We start from the raw sequence: 19,437 nt of genomic DNA on the forward strand, positions 1-19,437 counted from the left end.
AGTATCTCCTGGCTGGCCCTCCATAACCTGCTTGTTTGATGGCATGCACAGGAAATCTTTTCCATCTGAGTTTTGTCAGCAGCACTGCTAGAGATCAGTAGATCCTGACCTGGCATTCAAATCTTGAGAGATTCAAGTGAGGATGATCATCCAGGCAGAACCTTCTATTGCACCTACAGTTGGGCTCCCCTTGATATACAAAGACTACGCTGATGTTTTTAAAAAGAAGAATTTTGTAAAAAACTTGTCTCTACACCAGAACTATGACTGCCCAATAGAGCTGCAGCCAGGAGCCAAAATACCATTTAGACGAATTTATGCCATAACAGAATCTGAGCTGACAGCACTCCCGGAATACCTCCAGGTGAATCTGGTCTGAAGATTTATCCACAAGTCAACCTCACCAGCTGGCACACCAGACCTGTTTGTCAAAAAGAAAAAGCAGTTTCTGACTCTGGGTGTTCTACGGCTCATTGAATCAGATAACTATCAGGAATTGTTACCGGCTACCCCTGATTCCTGACCTGCTGGACCACATGGGGTCTGCCTGCATCTTCACTGAGTTGGTCCTATGGGGGGTAGGGGTGTATAACCTTGTGTGAATTATAGGGGATGAGTGGAAGAATGCCTTCCAGACCCAGTATGGCCATTACCAGATATTTGTAGTGCCTTTTGGGTTGACCAACACTCTAACCACCTCCCAGCATTTTATAAATGATGTGTTCCAAGACCTGTTGGGCCAGTACATAGTAGTCTAGCTCGATGACATATTGATCTTCTCTGACTATCCTGAACAGCATACCACTCCCATCCAACCTGTCCTGGAATGCTTGCAGCAGTATGGCCTTTACGCCAAGCTCAAGAAGCGTGCCTTCGATGAGGCTTCCATGGAGTTCTTGGGCTTCATCTTATCCCCAGAAGGAATCCAGACGGACCCACATAAGATCTAAGCCATCCAAGGTTATCTGTCTGACTCCCCACACAGTACATGACCTACAACGCTTCCTGGGGTTTGCCAACTTTCATTAACAATTTATCCTGAATTTTTCCAAACAAATCGAGCCCCTCACTACTGTTCTTCAGGAAAAACACCCAATTCCATTGGTCTCCTGAGGCCCAGCATACATTCAGTCAACTGAAACTGGCCTTTACTACAGCACCGATATTGGCTCACTCCAATGTCACATCTGCCTTCACTGTAGAAGTTGATGCCTCCAACACGGCAATCGGGGCTGTCCTTTCCAGTGAGTTGGTCCCAAATAAATGTTACACCCATGTGCTTATTACTACAGGAAGCTCACCCCTGAAGAAATTATGAAATACTTGACAAGGAAGTCCTGGTGACAAAACCATCTTTGCAGAATGGTCGCACTACCTGGAAGTAATTTGTTACCCAGTCCAGATGTTCACTGACCACAAAAACCTGGAATATCTACATAGAGCAAAAGCCTTAAACTAACGGCAGCTTTGGTGGGCCTTACCTTTTTCATTATTTGATTTCATTATCACCTACCATTCCAGATCCAAAAATGGCAAGGTGGGTGCTCTGTCACAAAGATTCAGTACCACCTCCCAAAACCCCAGTCAGGAACCAACCCTCATTCTCAAATCCCATAACTTTCTCAGTGCAATTCATCACCAAGATATACTCAGATTGATACACTCCACCTCTACCTTAAAAATGCCACTTTATGAACAAGCTATTATTGACAAGCAGCCACATGACTCCCAGGAAGGGATTACATACATAAGGGACCGTGTTTATGTGCCCCCAAGACCCTCAAGGATTGCGGTCATGCAACTGTGCCACGATTTTCCCCTAGTAGGACATTTATCTTACTTGAAGACCCAACAACTGATATCCTGCTCCTTATGGTGGCCCCAGATGCACCGAACCATACAGTTGTTCATTGCCTCCTGTGATGCTTGTGCCCACGTCAAGACCTCACACCATGAGCTCTGTAGTCTTCTCCAGCCTTTGGACAGCCCATCTCAACCCTGGGAAGCCACTGCTCTAGATTTTATCATAGAATTATCAGAGTCTAACAAATTTATGACCGTTTTAATGGTAGTGGACCACTTTACCAAAATGGCCCACTTCATCCCTTGCATGGGCCTTCTCTCTGCTGAAAAGACAACCCAGCTTTGGATTAGCCACATAGTCCACCTCCATGGCCTTATAGAGCGCATCAACTGCAATTGAGGGTTGCAGTTCATGATCCAGTTCTGGCACAAGGCCCTGCACCTGCTGGGAGTCTGCACATGTCTTTCTTCTGCTTTTCCTCCTCCCAGATTCAAAGGGCCAACCAGATTTTCGAGCAGTATCTGCAATGCTACACCAATCATCACCAGGACTAGTGGTCCTCAATTCTCCTGTATGTGGAATTTGCTTACCAAAAATACAAATCATGCGTAGAGGAGTCAGAACCCTTTTTTTTTAAAACCAGTTATGGGTACTATCCCCAATTTTACCCACAATTACCTGCACAATTACCTTGCCCAACCTAGCCACCTCAGAATTGGTGCAGAGGATTTGTCGGGCCCAGGAAGAAGTGAAGGAGCATCTGGAAAAGGGAAAAGCGGACAAAAAGCGGCATGCAGACCAGCATAAACATCAAGGCCCCTCCTATGCAGTAGGACAAAAAGCATGGCTCTCCATGGAGCACCTCTGCACAGACAGACCTGCTCACAAGCTGGACTTTGGTTGCTTGGCCCTTTTAAGATCCTGTGACAGGTTAATTCAGTCACTTTTGAACTCCAACTATACCACTCTCTAAAGATTCACCCAGTGTTTCTGTATCACTTTTGAAACCCTACACAGAAAACCCTTTCCCTCACAGGAAATCACCCTGAAAAGCCTGGTCCCACATTGCCTTGGGGAGGGGCTGATGTCAGGGACCACAGGTTTTGAACCCTGTTGCACAGGACTGTTAGGAACTAGTAAGCTCCACCCAGTGACCTGCTAACAGTTGGTAGGGCAGAAGCTGGACCCCAACAGAGGACTCCAGTCCTGGAACCTGACTGGTAGAATGCTGGGGGTCCTGATTGGTCCACTGCATCTATATAAACCCAGCACAGGAACAGGAGGTTGTCCAGGCACCTGGAATCTACCCTGCTCCTGTTCTCACTCCCCTGGCTTGACTTCCTGGCATTCCAACCCAGTTTGACTCCTGACATCTGACTTGTGATTGTGATCTCCAGTTTGTGTACTGCCTCTGATTCTTGGTATCCCAACCTGGCCTGACTCTGGTTACTGATTTGTGGTTCTGCTCTCAAGTTAGTCTCCTGCTTCTGATCTCCCAGTATCCTAACCCAGCTGACTCTTGACGACTCTGACTGTGGACCCTGGCTTTAATCACTAGGTCTGGCTGCGCATGACTCAGCCGTAACATACACTCAGCCATTTGCTCCTCGTGAGCTTATTAATTTGCTTTATCATGTGAAGGTTCCATACAACTTGCAGGCTACTCAGGCAAATGCTTTTAAACCAACGCCCACACATCTACATACATTCATGGTCATGTTGCACATGGGAATTTCTTCAGATCTAAGCTAGTTTAACTGTTCAGGTTAGGGTGGCCTCATTTCTAAACAACAACAAAAAGGACACAATGGGTGAGTTTTCCCATTGACTTCAGTTAAGCAAGGATTTCATCTTTCTCTCGTTTCTCTCATCCTTATCCTTTTTTCCTACTCCCTTTGCACAGTGTGCAGTATATTATTGAATCGTGTCTGCCGTACACCCCACTCCTTTTTCTTGAGCATCTCTTTTCTATCTGCGGGCACTGCCTCAGTTTTCCATTCTTTTGTTTTCTCTCTAACTCTTTCCAGCTCTCTTCTGTCCTCCATTCAGTAGCTCAGCCAGAGAGTAGTGTGCCTTCTGCTTACTTGTCTATTCCATAAGAAAGGCCAACAGATCAACGACTGGCATAATCCGTTCCCTTTGGCTGACCTTAGGAATGCACTTGTGAAGCAGGCAATAGCACAACAGCTACACTTATTTGCAACCTCCTTTAAAACAAAACAACACCATTCCCTCACAGTGTAATCCGCTTCTGATGAACCCAAGCCTTGCACTATGGTTTATTTGCATGCTCAGTGGTGTCCCCCAGCTTTATTCCTGAAGGAATCTAGAGCGATAAGGCAGGTGAGGAAATATCTTTCATTGGACAAGACCTTTACTTTGTGGAGCCGAAGCTAAGTGAGGTATCTTATTGCAATTAGAAAAGGAAAAATATCCCCCCCCCCCCTTGGCCTTTTGGGCTAGATAAAACAAGAAGTCCATAGAGCGTCTGTGGGTCAGCCATTGAGGCTTGTTTCAGTTGGATTGGGCCCTTTAATTGAAAGAGCTGTCGTATAAGACCAAAAGTTCTTTTTATTTGTAAGTTATTCCCTTATATGGAAGTTCCCAGACCTGAGCATTTTTACCACTTTCAGCTTCACCATTTACCACTGATATTCACAACTCCACTCTCCCACATGATTTTGACAAGAAATTAAGTGAAATAACCAAAAGTCTTACAGATGCAGTCTGGCACTTGCACAAGGAGGTATGGAAACATTCTTTCTTTACATCATGCTCTCCCTTTGTTACTCTTGCGATGTTGAATCACAACATTTAATTTATCTATGGCATTAGACAGCAGTACATCACAGTGATGCATAGATGTACAATTACATGGAAGGGAAGTCTCACAATTAATTCAAATACTGCTTATTTATTGAGTTGGGGGAAGCAAACACAGCACTGTGGAAAACCTGAGAAAGTCTATCACCATTTTGGCGTAAAACTCGGGAATAAAAACCACGAGTTTATAATTTAAATTCTTGCGCATGCTATTCTTAGATAGCTTATTCCTTTTCCATGTATTTCTATATTTGTTTGTATTTATTATGTATCACATTTTGATTCCACAATAGAAAAATACAGTCATAAGAACCCAATTAAGTATTTTAATTTGGTATAAAAAAATATACCAATTCAATAGTGACTTACATAGACAATTGTTTTTATCTTTACTAGGTGCTCAGGTACAACAGTGATGAGCAGACTAGGTCTATCTAATACTAAGAATCTCATGCTATTGCATTTAAAATCCACTCATCTTTGGCCCAGTAATCAGTCTGTAAATCTCATAAAATCAGGATTTTTTTTTGTGACGCTACTAGTGTAATCATAATTTTGGGAGGGTCAGAAATACCACGAAAACAGACCCTGCTTTCCTGTAATTCCAAAAAATTCAAACAGAATGAAGAATCAAAATACAGGGGGTTCATGAAAACTTAATTTTAAATTTGAGACTGCCTTCTATCTCCTTCCTCATCCCCGAAGGTAGCAGGTTTCATCCCTGTGCTTCAGTTATTCATATATTCTCAGCAAAAACAAGTATAATTGTGACACATTTCATGAGCGCACGGTATTTCAGGTACTAGCACTTGCTAGAATAAGCCATGCATAGGAGACTCCTCAGATGTGTAATCAGTAGGGATCTCTCAATCTATGTGTGATTTCATACATCTTTCAGCTAACTTAGAGATATAAACATAAACCTAACACTGAGGATACCATCTGAATTTGTGACAGTCTCTAGAAGATAGTGGATCTATAAAAAAAATGAATGGAGTACACTCCTCCCTATGCTATGTAGTGTTGTTTTTTAACCTGTGACAGATGTAGTCCGAATAATGATCTTATTTTAAGTTGTCCTAGTATAATTCAATGCAAGTTACTAACATAACTTAGCCTTCATGTTATTTAACTCTGTCAAAACACGATGTATGAGACAACACAGATGGCAAGATCTTATAAAAATACATTGGGACTGAAGCATTTTTTGTGGTGTGGTATGTCTCTGAGTGAAATGAAAGGCTCATCCACAGAGGCATGCCACAGTTTTAAAGCCACCTTTGGTGGGACCTTCTCTTTCCTGAGAAGCATGCCACATGTCCCAAAATGCTGCAGGCTTAAATGTTTTACTACAAGTGAATAGCTGTGATGAGCCTTTTGAAAATTTGAGATGGAACAAACACAAGATGGCTGCTACTCTGAAAGATGAGAAATCATGGCGACATATAGGATAGGCCATAATATTTCCTGGCCAAACTTATGCTGTTGCCCAAATTTCTGGCAAAGATTTTACGGTGGTCACATAAGGTCAATCAGAATCCTGTGATGCTCTGTTTGACAGAGAAATGCATACAAAATCCATTCTGGATTAGACAGCCAGAATGAGGCACATGGTTTTCAGAAAATGCATGTGAAGAGACCCACACGTGGGTAGATTTGTAAGTTGACCAGTGCTGTATTTTGAAAAAGAGAACCTATAACAAACATGCCTGTTGTCACAATCACACAGCTCTTCTAAAGCAAACATTGCTATTCAGTACAAGTAGGTGATGCCCTTATGGGCTCTGGCTACACTAGGGAAACTTTCTAAAGGTTTCTAACCATTGTTAACATGGATTCAGCTCCATCGATATTCGTGTTATACTTCCAGACCCTGAACTGTGTTAAACACTGGAGTTTTATTACATTTAATTTCTAAAGAACCCAGATATAGCTTGCGCAAGCCCTACTGAGTCTCTCCAGAGAACACACAACTCACCTGAGACTATACCCTGCTTGCCAGCTGTGTCCCCTTTCATCTTTTCAGCAGAGCTCCAGTCCTTAGAGGGACAGAGAGCAGTAAAATTACCCTGGCATTCCAGTCAATTCTTAAGCAAAAGACTCACTTTCACATTAAAATACTCTAAGATGCCTACATAGTCATTTGAGTGCTACACTCCTCCCTTGTAAATGTAATGCCATCCTGACATTTCTATCAGCAAAGTATGCACTAGGTCCATTTCAGTTAGCCTATAAGATCCATGGTAGAACCATATAACTCAGACACTGGACATATGGCAAGCTATTTTTAAAAAACTATGAAATAATAAATATTAACTATAAAATATTTGGCTGGACCGATATCCCTACCAGAAAGCAATATTCATTCATTCATTTTCTGATATTACCTCAGTCTTGGATAAAATATGGGATAAGATACAGAAATAGGCACTTGGTATGGCACCTGACATATATGAGGCTAATCCCACCGTGCAGTCACCAATCCAATAGTAAGAATTATTCAGTGATGATAGGTATTCCTAGATGTTTATATGACCTAAATGTGGGTGGATTGTTCTGATGATTTGTCCTCTTGTGAACTACTGATTTCAGGTTCCATGGTCTTGTTTTTACATTCATGTCTTTCAGTAGCAGGTGCAAATGTCTCATCAGTCTGATCATCAGTTTCCAAGTTTACAGGTTCAATAACATCCTCATTTCTCAAGTGTGGATAAAATGTTTCTGCTTCTGGATTCAGAATCTCTGGTACCATCACATAAAGTAGTTGATCTTCACTCTCACTATCAGAATCACTGGAGTCTGAATTCCTGTCCTTGTTTTGATCTCCTATAGGGCTGTCAAACGATTAAAAAAATAATTGCAATTAATCATGAGATTAAAAAACATGGAAGCAATTAAGTGTAGTTTTAATTGTACTGTTAATAATAGATCACCAATTTAAATTTATTATAAATATTTTGGATGTTTTTCTACATTTTCAATTACTATACATAATACAAAGTGTACAGTGCTCACTTTATATTATTTTTATTACAAATATTTGCACTGTAAAAAGATAAACAAAAGAAATAGTATTCTTCAGTTCACCCCATACAAGTACTGTAGTGCAATCTCTTTTTCATGAAAGTGCAACTTACAAATGTATTCTTGTGGGGCGGTTGTTTACTATTATTGTGGAGGGTTTTCTGCACTCAGAAACAAAACAATGTAAAACTTTAGAATCTACAAGGAAGCATGAAGGGACATACAAATGTTCAGAGTACCTGGCACGTAAATACCTTGCAACACTGGCTACAACAATCCCATGTGAATGCTTGTTCTCATTTTCAGGTGACATTGTAAATAAGAAGTGGGAATTATCTCCTGTAAATGTAAACAAACTTGTTTGTCTTAGTGATTGGCAGAACAAGAAATAGAACTGAGTAGACTTGTAGGCACTAAAGTTTTACACTGTTTTGTTTTTGAGTGCAGTTATGTAAAAAAATACTATTATATTTTTAAGTTGCCTTTTTGCAATAAAGAGATTGCACTACAGTACTTGTATGAGGTGAACTGAAAAATACAATTTCTTTTGTTTATCTTTTACAGTACAAATATTTGTAATAAAAGTAATATAAAGTGAGCACTGTACACTTTGTATTCTGTGTTGTTAATGAAATCAATATATTTGAAAATGTAGAAAAACATCCAAAATATTTATAATAAATTTAAATTGGTAATCTATTATTGTTTAACAGTGTGATTAAAATTGTGATTAATCGTGACTGTTTTGCATTAGTTGCTTGTGTTAACTATGATTGACAGTCCTAATCTATTATTGTACTCGTTTGCCCTGTTCTCTATGCCTTCTGTGGTGGTTTAGAGGCTAGTGTTATGTCCGAGGGTACGAGTTCACAGGGAAGTAAAATATTGTGGTGAAGAATTCTAACACATCCTTTTCCATCTTCTGCTTTTACTTTATAGACAAAACTATTTCCTTTTCTTTGAAGTAGTACATGAATTTTATCTTCCCAATAGGATATTAATTTGCTTGGTCCCTCTATCTGAAAGATTCCTGACAAGTAATCCTTTCCACAAATAGGAGATTTTTAAGAACATTTTGATGCCAGTTCATAAGCTTCTTTCATCTGCTGTTTCCATTTCTCAATGTAATCTTTATGGTCTCCAGGTGCAGATTTATAGGTAAACAAATGGGTAAACATGGAGATATACCACATAATAAATAAAAGGGTGAGCACCCATGGCCTCATTTCACATACAGGTATAGGCATAGATTACCTTATTAAGGAAGTCCTTCCAGTTTGCTTTTTGTTCTTTTGGCAATAGTCTAATTATAGCTAACAGAATTCTGTTCAGTCTTTCTACTTGCCCATTGCTGTGTGAATGGTATGGGGTTGTGTAAGATGTTTAATTTTGCAGTAGTGCTGAAACCATCTGAAAAAAAAATCATATTCTTCACCTTGGTTATGATGAATCATTTTGAGGAAATTACATTTTGAAACAAAGTAAATGAAGATCTCATTTGCCACAGTCTCTTGCCTGACTTGCTGGTGGTAGAATAAGGTTGAACAAACCTAGTGAAGTGATCCACTCTGACTAAAATGTATTTATACCGTGACAAAGCTCTGTCCTTGCCTCCATGGGTCCCGCGTTTCCTGGCGGATTTCGCTAGCCTCAGAAGCTCACTGTGACCCTCCACATAACCCTTCTCTCTCTAAAGACAAGGGTCACAGTCTTCTGAGCCATTTTCATCATAAGCCAGCAAGGGAGGTGAGGAGAAGTTATCCTTCCTTGCACAGTCTCTATTGTCTCCCAGTCTCAGCGATTAATCAGGGGGCAAAGATTGGGGCGGGGGGGGGGAGCCCAGGTCCACCCTCTACTCCGGGCTCCAGCCCAGGGACCCTAACAGTATCAGCTATGATAGCTGACCTTTTAGAAATATAACATGTACAGTTCCCTGGGCTACTTCCCCCACAGCAGCCCTCACTTCCTTAAGCTCCACTTCACCCTTACCTCAGGGCTTCCTTCCTTGTGCCTGATGTGGTGTGTAGTACTCAGCCTCTCCAACAGCGCAACTTCCTCCCACAGCTCCTGACATACACACCCACCTGACTGGCTGGGAGGCTTTTAACTAGTTTCAGCCAGCCCCTGATTGGCTTCAGGTGTCCCAATCAACCTAGCCTTCTCCCTGCCTTCTGGAAAGTTCTTAATTGGCCCCAAGTGTCTTAATTGACCTGGAGCAGCTGCCATTTCACTTATCCTGGTACCATGGATTTGTTTGGCCTGGAGCTAATATATCTGTCTCCCACTACTTTTCCATAGCCATCTGGCCTTGCCCCGTCACAATACCCTCCTTTGCTTCTTTCTAGATGCAAGAAGTTTATTGATACAAGCACAAATGGTTCTGTTGTAACTATGTATGTTAGTGGAGTTCTAGTAGGCTGGTGAGGTTTCTTTTGCTCCATGCATGTAGAGATGCTAGTGACATAAAGAGGAACACTGAACGTTATCTGCAGTGAGTAAAACTATACTCTCATGATACTGGTTATTCACTCTGCTCCTTGAGGTCCCATCTCTTCATGTAGTTCTTGATATACTTGTCTTTTGTACTTTTCAAATAATACCAGTTGAAATTCTTGACTTGGTTTGCCAATAAATTACTCCATTTTTCTCCAAATACAATTGATATGATTCACTCATCAGAGTGGAGATCCTAACACATCCTCCTGTGTTTTCATGATTATAAGGTTTGCAATCCAAAGACTTATAAGGAAGAATTTTAGCAATAGCTGGATTTTTTTTTCTGAACTATCAACATTTCTTCTCATGTCAATTGACTTTCTGGTAGATTCAATACCCGTGGATAAGATTGCTACTGCCAAAGGGTTGGTAGTAATAGCTCCCAACCAAGGTACCTTGCCATCTCTTGTACATCCAAGGACTGTACAACAGCATTAATATAATCTTTGCTTGTTTCTTCTATGCTTTCTGTGATAGCTTTCCATATTGATAGGCATTCTGGCTAGGGCATCTGCCTCCACATTAGATTTCCCTGAAGAATATTTCATGTTGAAGTTAAATTCAGCTAATTCTGCCACCTACCAGTGTGCTGTGACATTCAGCTTTGCAAAGGTAAACACACAGGTTATTGGGTTGTTACTACTGTAAATTATGAAGGATTGTGCATAGAGGTAATCATGAAATTTGTCAGTAAAAGCCCATTTTAAAGCTAGAAATTCCAGCTTTCCTGAAACTGTATTTCAAGCATCTTTAATTTTTCAATATACTGTTTCTGACTTCTTTACTTTTGTTCTCCTTTTGCTGGGGCACTGAGATATAAAGTCTGATCTTTTTAAACTCTGGCGCTGTAGACATGCTTTGATTTTTCAACTCTTCCTGCTCTTCACTATTTAAGTGGTTTGTTATATATTTGACTCAAGCAAAGTAGTTTTTTTTTGCTGCAGTTTTACTGCAATCTGTCCCAGAAGTGCCCAGAGAGTCAGTCTTCCCTTAAATGTTCGCCCTTTAGCTAGTGTAAGAGTCTTCCTACCTTCATATGAATATCCTTAACTTTCTACGAACCATAGTGCTTCCAAACAATTAAATCTCTGCTAAAACTGTTCAGAGCTTTTGGAGGTTAGGTAAGGGCCATACTTAGCTGTGTCCCTGAGTAACTCACTTCTATTCTCTATTGTCCTTCTTCTCTGTTTTCTTTTTGAAAAATCATTTTTGTTTATCTTACCTTCTGCAGCTTGTCCTGGAACAGTCCATGGCAGCTCATTCATCTCAGAGAGGACAGGTCATTGCAATTCAAGATGGTAAAAATCTTACATTGGTGAGCAGTTTCTCCCATGAGTGCTGCCACTTACATCTGTGGGACTGTTTGCATGAGTAACTTCTCACCGGTGTAAGAGGTTTCCCGCCTGTTTTGAGGACTTTAACTATTCTGAATAAGGTTGCAGACTCATGCATTCCACTTAATTTCTTCTCATTCTTTAGTTTTCTTCATCACAGCTTTAATTGGTTAAATGGGCCATCCATGAGACAATCAGATCTCCCTATTCCTTTTTGAGCTCTTTGGTTTCTAAAAAGAATAAAACTATGTTTGGAATAGTTGCAGACTAAATTTTCAGCTCATTAGATTTTTATGCACATAGGCACACATGACTGATGCAAAGGAGGAGCATAAGACAGAGGTCTTCCATTAAATTTTGTCTCCATGACAAAACTGTTGAGATTCAGTCCTGCAGCCCTTATGCAACAGGAGCAGGGCCAAGGTTTCCACCTTTTTGTACATACACCTTTTGATCTGGCACTGGCGACCACATGTCAGGCCTGAATCTCCTGTGTGGTAAACATAAACCCTATGAGCATACAGCAATAAAATTCAGCATGCCTCACAGCCTCTACTTAGGAAACACCCAGGGTTTAGGCTGAGAAGGGATGGTGGGATCAATGAGCAAACAAAAGCACCTGCCTGACTCTCACAAATACTATTTATCAATCCCTCACATTCACAAGCACCCAACTGATCTCCAGATGATCAAAGGAAGAAAATGAACAGTGGGAAATTCTGCCACTGTTGCTATTTTGCCCTTTGGGAGTGGAAGGAATAATAGGTCTCAACACTGAAGCATGATGTGATGATTTAAGTCATGAAGTTATGACACAAAGGGGATATTTTCCCCTATGCATATGAAATTGGAGATTTGTGTTTTAAAAAAAACAAAACAAAAAAACCCCTTTTGAATGATTCAGCACCATTGATTTGTATGCAGAGCTTACCCAAACAACAGCTTGATATTCTCATTGTTATCCTAACACCCTGTCCTCTTTTTGTTTATGGCACTCACTTGTTTCAAGAGAGATTTTAAGCAATTTGCGGCAAAGACTGTGCCTACCTGTGTGTTTTTGATCAGAGTGAACCTAGAACTCATTCAGATAGCTTCGACGACAACTAGCACAGTGGGTCCCTGCACCTGACTGCGCCTTTGGATTAAACCTGGGCAAAATTTTTCAGATGAAACTTATTTACACACACACAAAAAATGCAGATTTGGCAACCCAAAAATGTTTTGCAAATTTGTGTTAGTTGTCAAATTGTTCATATGGGGGGGCGGGAGATTTCAAAGTATTCAGTTTTGTTTCAGCATTTTCAAAACAGAACATTTTTTTAATTTGAAATGTCTTTTTGTTTTAAAACTTCTCTCAATTAAAAAGAAATAAATAAAAAATGTTTTAAAAAATGCTCAAAAATTAAACACAATATTTTTGGTGGGAGCGGGAGGCATTGGACTAAACATTTTGTTTGACCCAAAATTATTTTTATGGATTTTTTTCACTTTTGAGCTTTCCAAAAATCCCAAAATAATTTGTTTGACCTGAAACACTTTTGCTGCTGCTGTTTTTTTGTTTGTTTTAATTGCCAGAGGATTGAAAAATCCATAATTTGCACATTCTTCTTTGGATGCTGCTGCAGTATATATGATAAATAATAACAATGCCCTGCACATTAGTAGTCTTGGATGCAGGACAGATAAATTCAGGTCAAGGTCTGTTGGATTAGTGGCGATAGTAATTCCTGAGTTGTGGGTGACTACATCCAGATTCACAGCTATACAGAAATAAAACATCACAGATAGCAATTTACACTTTCCTGCAATCTTGACACAGCTGTTTGACTCATGGGATGATTAATTTACACTTAAGGAAAAATGTAGTGAGAAAAGCAACTCTTCTGTCAGACCCATTCTTTGCAGCATATTTCAACAGACCCGTTACTTTTCCTGAATTCTGAGCAGCTGGCTAGAAATATTCTTATGCTTCAAAGAACTTAAGAAGAACTAAGTTAAGCAGTTAATGGACTTCACTCAGGAACCCTCTGCTCTGCTGGGATTCCCTCCAAGACATTTTCCACTCAGCTCATTCAGAACACCTTGCCCAGTTCTGGGAGAACACTTCATCCAGTTCTCTGGGATTTCAAACATTCACTTCGACTCCAGCTTGTCACTCAGGTTAGGCTTGTAACAGCTTTTTGCCCAGGCTGGCCAGACCCAGATGCCGGGGGTTTAGGTACCGGGTGATACCACAATTCCAATTTATGTCACACTCCACGCAGTTCATATACATTTTTCTGAGCTATTAACATCTATACTTCTTGCCCCTACAGATCAATAGCTTTGCAGATTGCGTAAGGCAAGCATATCAGTTTAGGGTGTTTCTGCCTACTTGTTTGCTGTAAACATACTCACAATGGTTAGTTGTTTCAGCCAATACTTGTTCGGGCTTGTTCAGCAGTTTCTTGTTCAGGGGTGTCTTGTTTTACCTTAGGCCTGTGCGTGTCAGCTAAGCAGCCCTACCTGTGCTGTCATAGTCTGCTCTCTGATAGACTCTGTGCTAGTGGACCCCTATCTTCATTAGATAGCATTTTAAACACCTTCATTATGGTATGGCAACTCCTCATTTCAACACACAGTAGACCTTGTTCTGTAGCTACAAGGTATTTGAATAGCTGGTGAGTTATCTGTAACTTGCACTGAGAGATCAGAGCCCTTAATAATGGTCTTTTAATCATGGTGTCACAGTACAAAGATGAACAGGGTACCAAATTTTTTGAAAGAAGGTATATGTGATATAGGGATCATTTGGCTTACCACTGAATATTGCCACCACTTTGATGGAATATGGCAGCCATCTTAACAGTGTCAGCAACACTACACAAAACAGTTTACGGACAGAATTGAAAGGAGCACACCTTTTCAATGAAATGTACAGGGCATTTAGGGGGTTGTAATATCTATTTTTTTATTGTGGCCAGGACACACAGCTCTTAAGATGCCCAGCCACCTTTGGGACAAAAGAATAAAGATGCTTTCTGAAAGTATTAGGTAGATTTTTGGCTGGGTCTGGAAGTCTGTACCCTTCCCACTTTTGTATATGAGGAATTCATAGCAAGAAAATATCCCTAGAGTGTGAAAATGGGAAAAGTCATCCTGAGGATGTTTCAGGGTAGGAGAAAATATGGAGTAGAAAGAAGATTTTAAAAAAATCCCCCAAATGATAGCAAAATGTTTAGGCTAGATCCAATAGAATCAGTTGCCTCAAAAGCAACCTGATCCCATGCCACACTTCCAAGTCAAAGGAAGATTTGATATTGTTTTTAATTGTGTAAGACCAGCTTCTTTGTTTCATTGTGTCCTCTCTTGTATACATGGTGTGCATGCTGAAGCTATACATATGATGGGAATGTATTTAGAGCTAGATTTTGGTCTCAAATGATTGGTTGCATATTGTCAAATATCTTGTAAAATCAGCTACTGTGACTGAAAGATTATAGAAATGTTGGTGGTTCTGTTTAATCTAAAGCTCTATAATCTTTGTGAAGAGCTTTAGATTAAACAGAACCACCAACATTTCTATAATCTTTCAGTCACAGTAGCTGATTTTACAAGATATTTGACAATATGCAACCAATCATTTGAGACCAAAATCTAAGGTGAAGAAGAGGTCACACTAGCTAAGCTCCCAATTCTGATTGGCTTGAAATTTTCAAATCTCAGGGATCTTGTCATTGCTGGTAAGAGTTTTAATTATTCAAGAGACTCTACGGTGGATAGTTTGAGTGCTGAGAAATAGGCCCATAGCAAATTTTACTTGCAATCTATTTATAATAACATGGAAGTAATATCAAGGCATTTACAGTCCCAAACCAAGTATCCATGCATTGTTGTATACATCACACTGTGCTACTGTACATCAGTATGTTGTGAGAAAAGCTGATTTGTTTTATTCGTTAGAAGCTAAACTGAATATGCAGTATTGGTACATGTGACCCTTCAACCCTTTGTTATGGGGATAAACAAGGATAAGGCAAGTGTGCACCATGACTTTCTCGTTGTGGACAAAAAATGCTGAGTTTTGTTTTGCATTTCATTTTCAACCCAACTAAAACATTTTGCAGAACTCTGTCCATATACTCCACTTGCAAAAGTACGTGAAATTTTTGTGGAAGCCTTTTTTTTCTTTTATTGGTTCTGTGAAAGACAGCATGGAAGCTTGCATCTGCTTTTGTTCACTATATAGCATAGCAGGGAAAAGAAATGAAAGAGGAAATTGCCTTCCATTATCTGCAGTGTTAACATCCAAAGTGACCAGTTTTCAGTTTTGAGGCATTAAATCGTCTAAGAGAGCCTAAACTTTATGCCTACCCTTCAGAAGCATGGTTATATCCATGAGAAACAAAGATCCACGTGTAAGGACTACCAATGACTATTCACTGTAGCCAGAGTCAGAGAAAGGTAACACTGAGAAAAGCAAACGATTGAAGTAAGGGCCAAAGAAGAAAAGTATGAACTAAGCATATACTTTTTTTTAAAAGCCTAGAGTAAACCTCTTAAAGTAAAGGTGGGATAAGAAGAGCATATTGCTCCTTTTGTACCATTCCCACGCATCTTGGAGAAGGCCAGGGGAGAGTTTCCACTGAAGACTAAATGCACAGCAGCATTGCCATCTGCTATTTGAGTACTTGTGGTATCAGTAGAGAGAATGAATATAAACACCATCAGAAGCCACTTGAAAATAAGTCACGCAGTAGCAAAGGAAAAATTTTTTTGCCAGTTACAGTAGGCCCCCAAATAAAGCGGAGGAGGAGGAATGGCAAGATTCAAAGAAGACTGGGACTAGATCAGGGACAGGCACCCTATTGAGTGGTACAACCACCATGTGTGTACATGTGTATAACCACTCACTGGGTGTCTTTTTCTTTTCAATCTTCAGGAAGAGGCAGCCAGAATTCTCGCCCACCAGCCAGTGTCCGTCGGCACATGTGCAGCTTTGAAAAATCCCACACTGCAGTGACTGTGTAAGAGAAGCTGCATGACAAATAGCGGTTTTACCCCTTGCTTTCTTTTTCTCATGGGTTTATCATTTCTAATAATGGGACAAATGTGGTGCATGCCATTAAAGATGGGGAATTTGCTTATGTGCCCTGTTTTGCACAATGCCTTAATCTGATTGTCCATACACTCTTTAGAGGACACTTGCCTAAATTTTTTAGAGCCTTCATTTTTCATTATCTTCACTTTTGTCTGTAAATGCCTACTGACAGGTTTGCAAATACATATTTCCATACTAATTTTATCTTTTTCCATTTAGCCAGCATTTTTTCACCCTTTTTACCGTTTTGCATGGAGTTGAGATTATCCTGTGTGCTTTTAACAACTTCAGTTTCTTTAGTGGCTGATTCATGGCAAGACATCATTGCTGTGCACTGCTCTTGCTAACAGTACTTGTTAGTGAACCGCTGCTGTAGAGCCAGCAAAGGGAACATAAAACACTGGTTTGGCAGGACTCCCAAAAATAGGGAGGACACGAGGAGCTTTGTATGAATGAGATCTGCAGGATCTAGCCTATAATGGCTATTGGGTTGGGTTTTTTTAAGTATCTCTTTAAGGCAATGACATGATAATTTTTTTTATTCTTCATCTTATTTTTAAAAGAGATTTAGAACCCGAAATACTGTAACCGTTTTATGGTTGGGCAAATTATTAGCTATAAACCTTTGCAGTAACCCTCTAAGCAAATACAAGACTATTGTTGAAAATACGCTAGCTGTTGTGCACAAAGTCTGTGGTCACTCCTAGCCTTTTCCTTTATAACCCTGCTTGCTGCACTAGGTTAAGACAGCGTAGTGACTAGGTGGAAGTCCACTTCTACACTTGCCCAACAATTCTGGGCAATATACAAAGCTACTTATAATTGGGGCTGCAGTTTATCTCCACCCTCCAGTCAGTGAAGTGTCATAGAATTTAGCATTCCAGCGTTTCTATGCTCCTTTGAGGAGTCCATACCACTGACAAGCAGCATTAAGGCTCGTTTCAGTCAGATCAGCCCTCTGATTTGTTTAGTAGAAAAAAATATGGAATGATGCATCAGATACCGCAAAAGTATTTTGATGTAAATGGTGATGGTATCGCAGTGTTTTGGCAGCAGCCATATTTGCCTCAATGAAAGTCAATTTAAGGATTAGCACAAACATTTCCTCATTAACTCCCACTCCAAAGATAACATGCCCTCTTTTCTGATCTAGAACAAGTCCCTCAGAGTCCCAAGGGTACAGCTGCCAACTGCACATCAGGGAGGATTTATTAAGAAATGGGAAGATTGATATTGACATGCCATTAGGAGGCAAATTGAGAACAGTGCAAGAATAAAAATTCTAAAAAGTGTACAAAGGTGTGCTATAAAACTCTGCTATGCAAGGAAAGGCAGCAGCTTCTTGATCTTATTTTTGCCACTTTTTAAAAAATAGTAAAAAAAAGTCCTCACCCAGGTGAAGTCAGGAGACCTACCACTAATGGAAATGCAATAAATAAATGAGCCTTAAAAATGGCTTTTGGTGGTAATAGGTTAAGATGGGTTAGAATCCTAGAATATTAGGGTTGGAAGAGACCTCAGGAGGTCATCTAGTCCACCCCCTGCTCAAAGCAGGACCAACACCAACTACATCATCCCAGCCAGGGCTATGTCAAGCCGGGCCTTAAAAACCTTTAAGGATGGAGATTCTACCATTTCCCTAGGTAGCTCATTCCAGTGCTTCACCACCCTCCTAGTGAAACAGTGTTTCCTAATATCCAACCTAGACCTCCCACACTGCAACTTGAGATCATTGCTCCTTGTTCTGTCATCTGCCGCCACTGAGAACAGCCTAGCTCCATCCTTTTTGGAACCCCCCTTCAGGTAGTTGAAGGCTGCTATCAAATCCCCACCTCACTCTTCTGCAGACTAAATAACCCCAGTTCCCTCAGCCTCTCCTCGTAAGTCATGTGCCCCAGCCCCCTAATCATTTTCGTTGCCTTCCGCTGGACTCTCTCCAATTAGTCCACATCCCTTCTGTAGTGGGGGGACCAAAACTGGATGCAATACTCCTGGTGTGTCCTCACCAGTGCCGAATAGAGGGGAATAATCACTTTCCTCGATCTGCTAGCAATGCTCCTACTAATACAGCCCAATATGCCGTTAGCCTTCTTAGCAACAAGGGCACACTGCTGACTCATATTCAGCTTCTCGTCCACTGTAATCCCCAGGTCCTTTTCTGCAGAACTGCTGCTTAGCCAGTCAGTTCCCAGCCTGTAGAAGTGCATGGGATTCTTCCTTCCTAAGTGCAGGACTCTGCACTTGTCCTTGTTGAACCTCATCAGATTTCTTTTGGCCCAATCCTCCAATTTGTCTAGGTCACTCTGGACCCTATCCCTACCCTCTAGCATATCTACCTCTCCCCCCAGCTTAGTGTCATCTACAAACTTTCTGAGAGTGCACTTCATCCCATCATCAAGATCATTAATAAAGATGTTGAATAAAACTGACCCCTGGGGCACTCCGCTTGATACCAGCTGCCAACTAGATATCGAGCAGTTGATCACTACCCGTTGAGCCTGACAGTCTAGTCAGATTTCTATCCAACTTATAGTCCATTCATCCAATCCATACTACTTTAACTTGCTGGCAAGAATACTGTGGGAGACTGTATAAAAAGCTTTGCTAAAGTCAACCTATATCACATCCACCACTTTCCCCATAGCCACAGAGCCAGTTATCTCATCACAGAAGGCAATCAGGTTGGTCAGGCGTGACTTGCCCTTGGTGAATCCATGCTGATTGTTGCTGATCACCTTCCTCTCCTCCAAGTGCTTCAAAATGGATTCTTTGAGGACCTGCTCCATGATTTTGCCAGGGACTGAAGTGAGGCTGATCAGTCTGTAGTTCCCCGGGTTCTCTTTCTTCCCTTTTTAAAATATGGGCACTATGTTTGC

The 19,437-nt window shown here is 40.7% G+C and overlaps 1 protein-coding gene across 7 annotated transcripts in view; it reads left to right on the forward strand.

The window, feature by feature from the left end:
• Positions 1 to 19,437, forward strand: part of GRM1 (glutamate metabotropic receptor 1) — a 339,484-nt gene that overhangs the window by 230,906 nt on the left and 89,141 nt on the right. For 3 of the 7 annotated variants that reach the window (XM_073337560.1, XM_073337561.1, XM_073337559.1), the window contains exon 9: positions 16,403 to 16,487. The exons of the other annotated variants lie outside the window; for them this stretch is intronic. In XM_073337560.1, coding sequence (XP_073193661.1) covers positions 16,403 to 16,463 — 61 coding nt within the window. In that variant the 3' untranslated portion in view covers positions 16,464 to 16,487. The remainder of the gene's footprint in view (positions 1 to 16,402; positions 16,488 to 19,437) is intronic. 7 annotated transcript variants of the gene reach the window in all.

Source organism: Lepidochelys kempii, chromosome 3, assembly GCF_965140265.1.
Source record: "Lepidochelys kempii isolate rLepKem1 chromosome 3, rLepKem1.hap2, whole genome shotgun sequence".
Classification (NCBI taxonomy): domain Eukaryota; kingdom Metazoa; phylum Chordata; order Testudines; family Cheloniidae; genus Lepidochelys; species Lepidochelys kempii.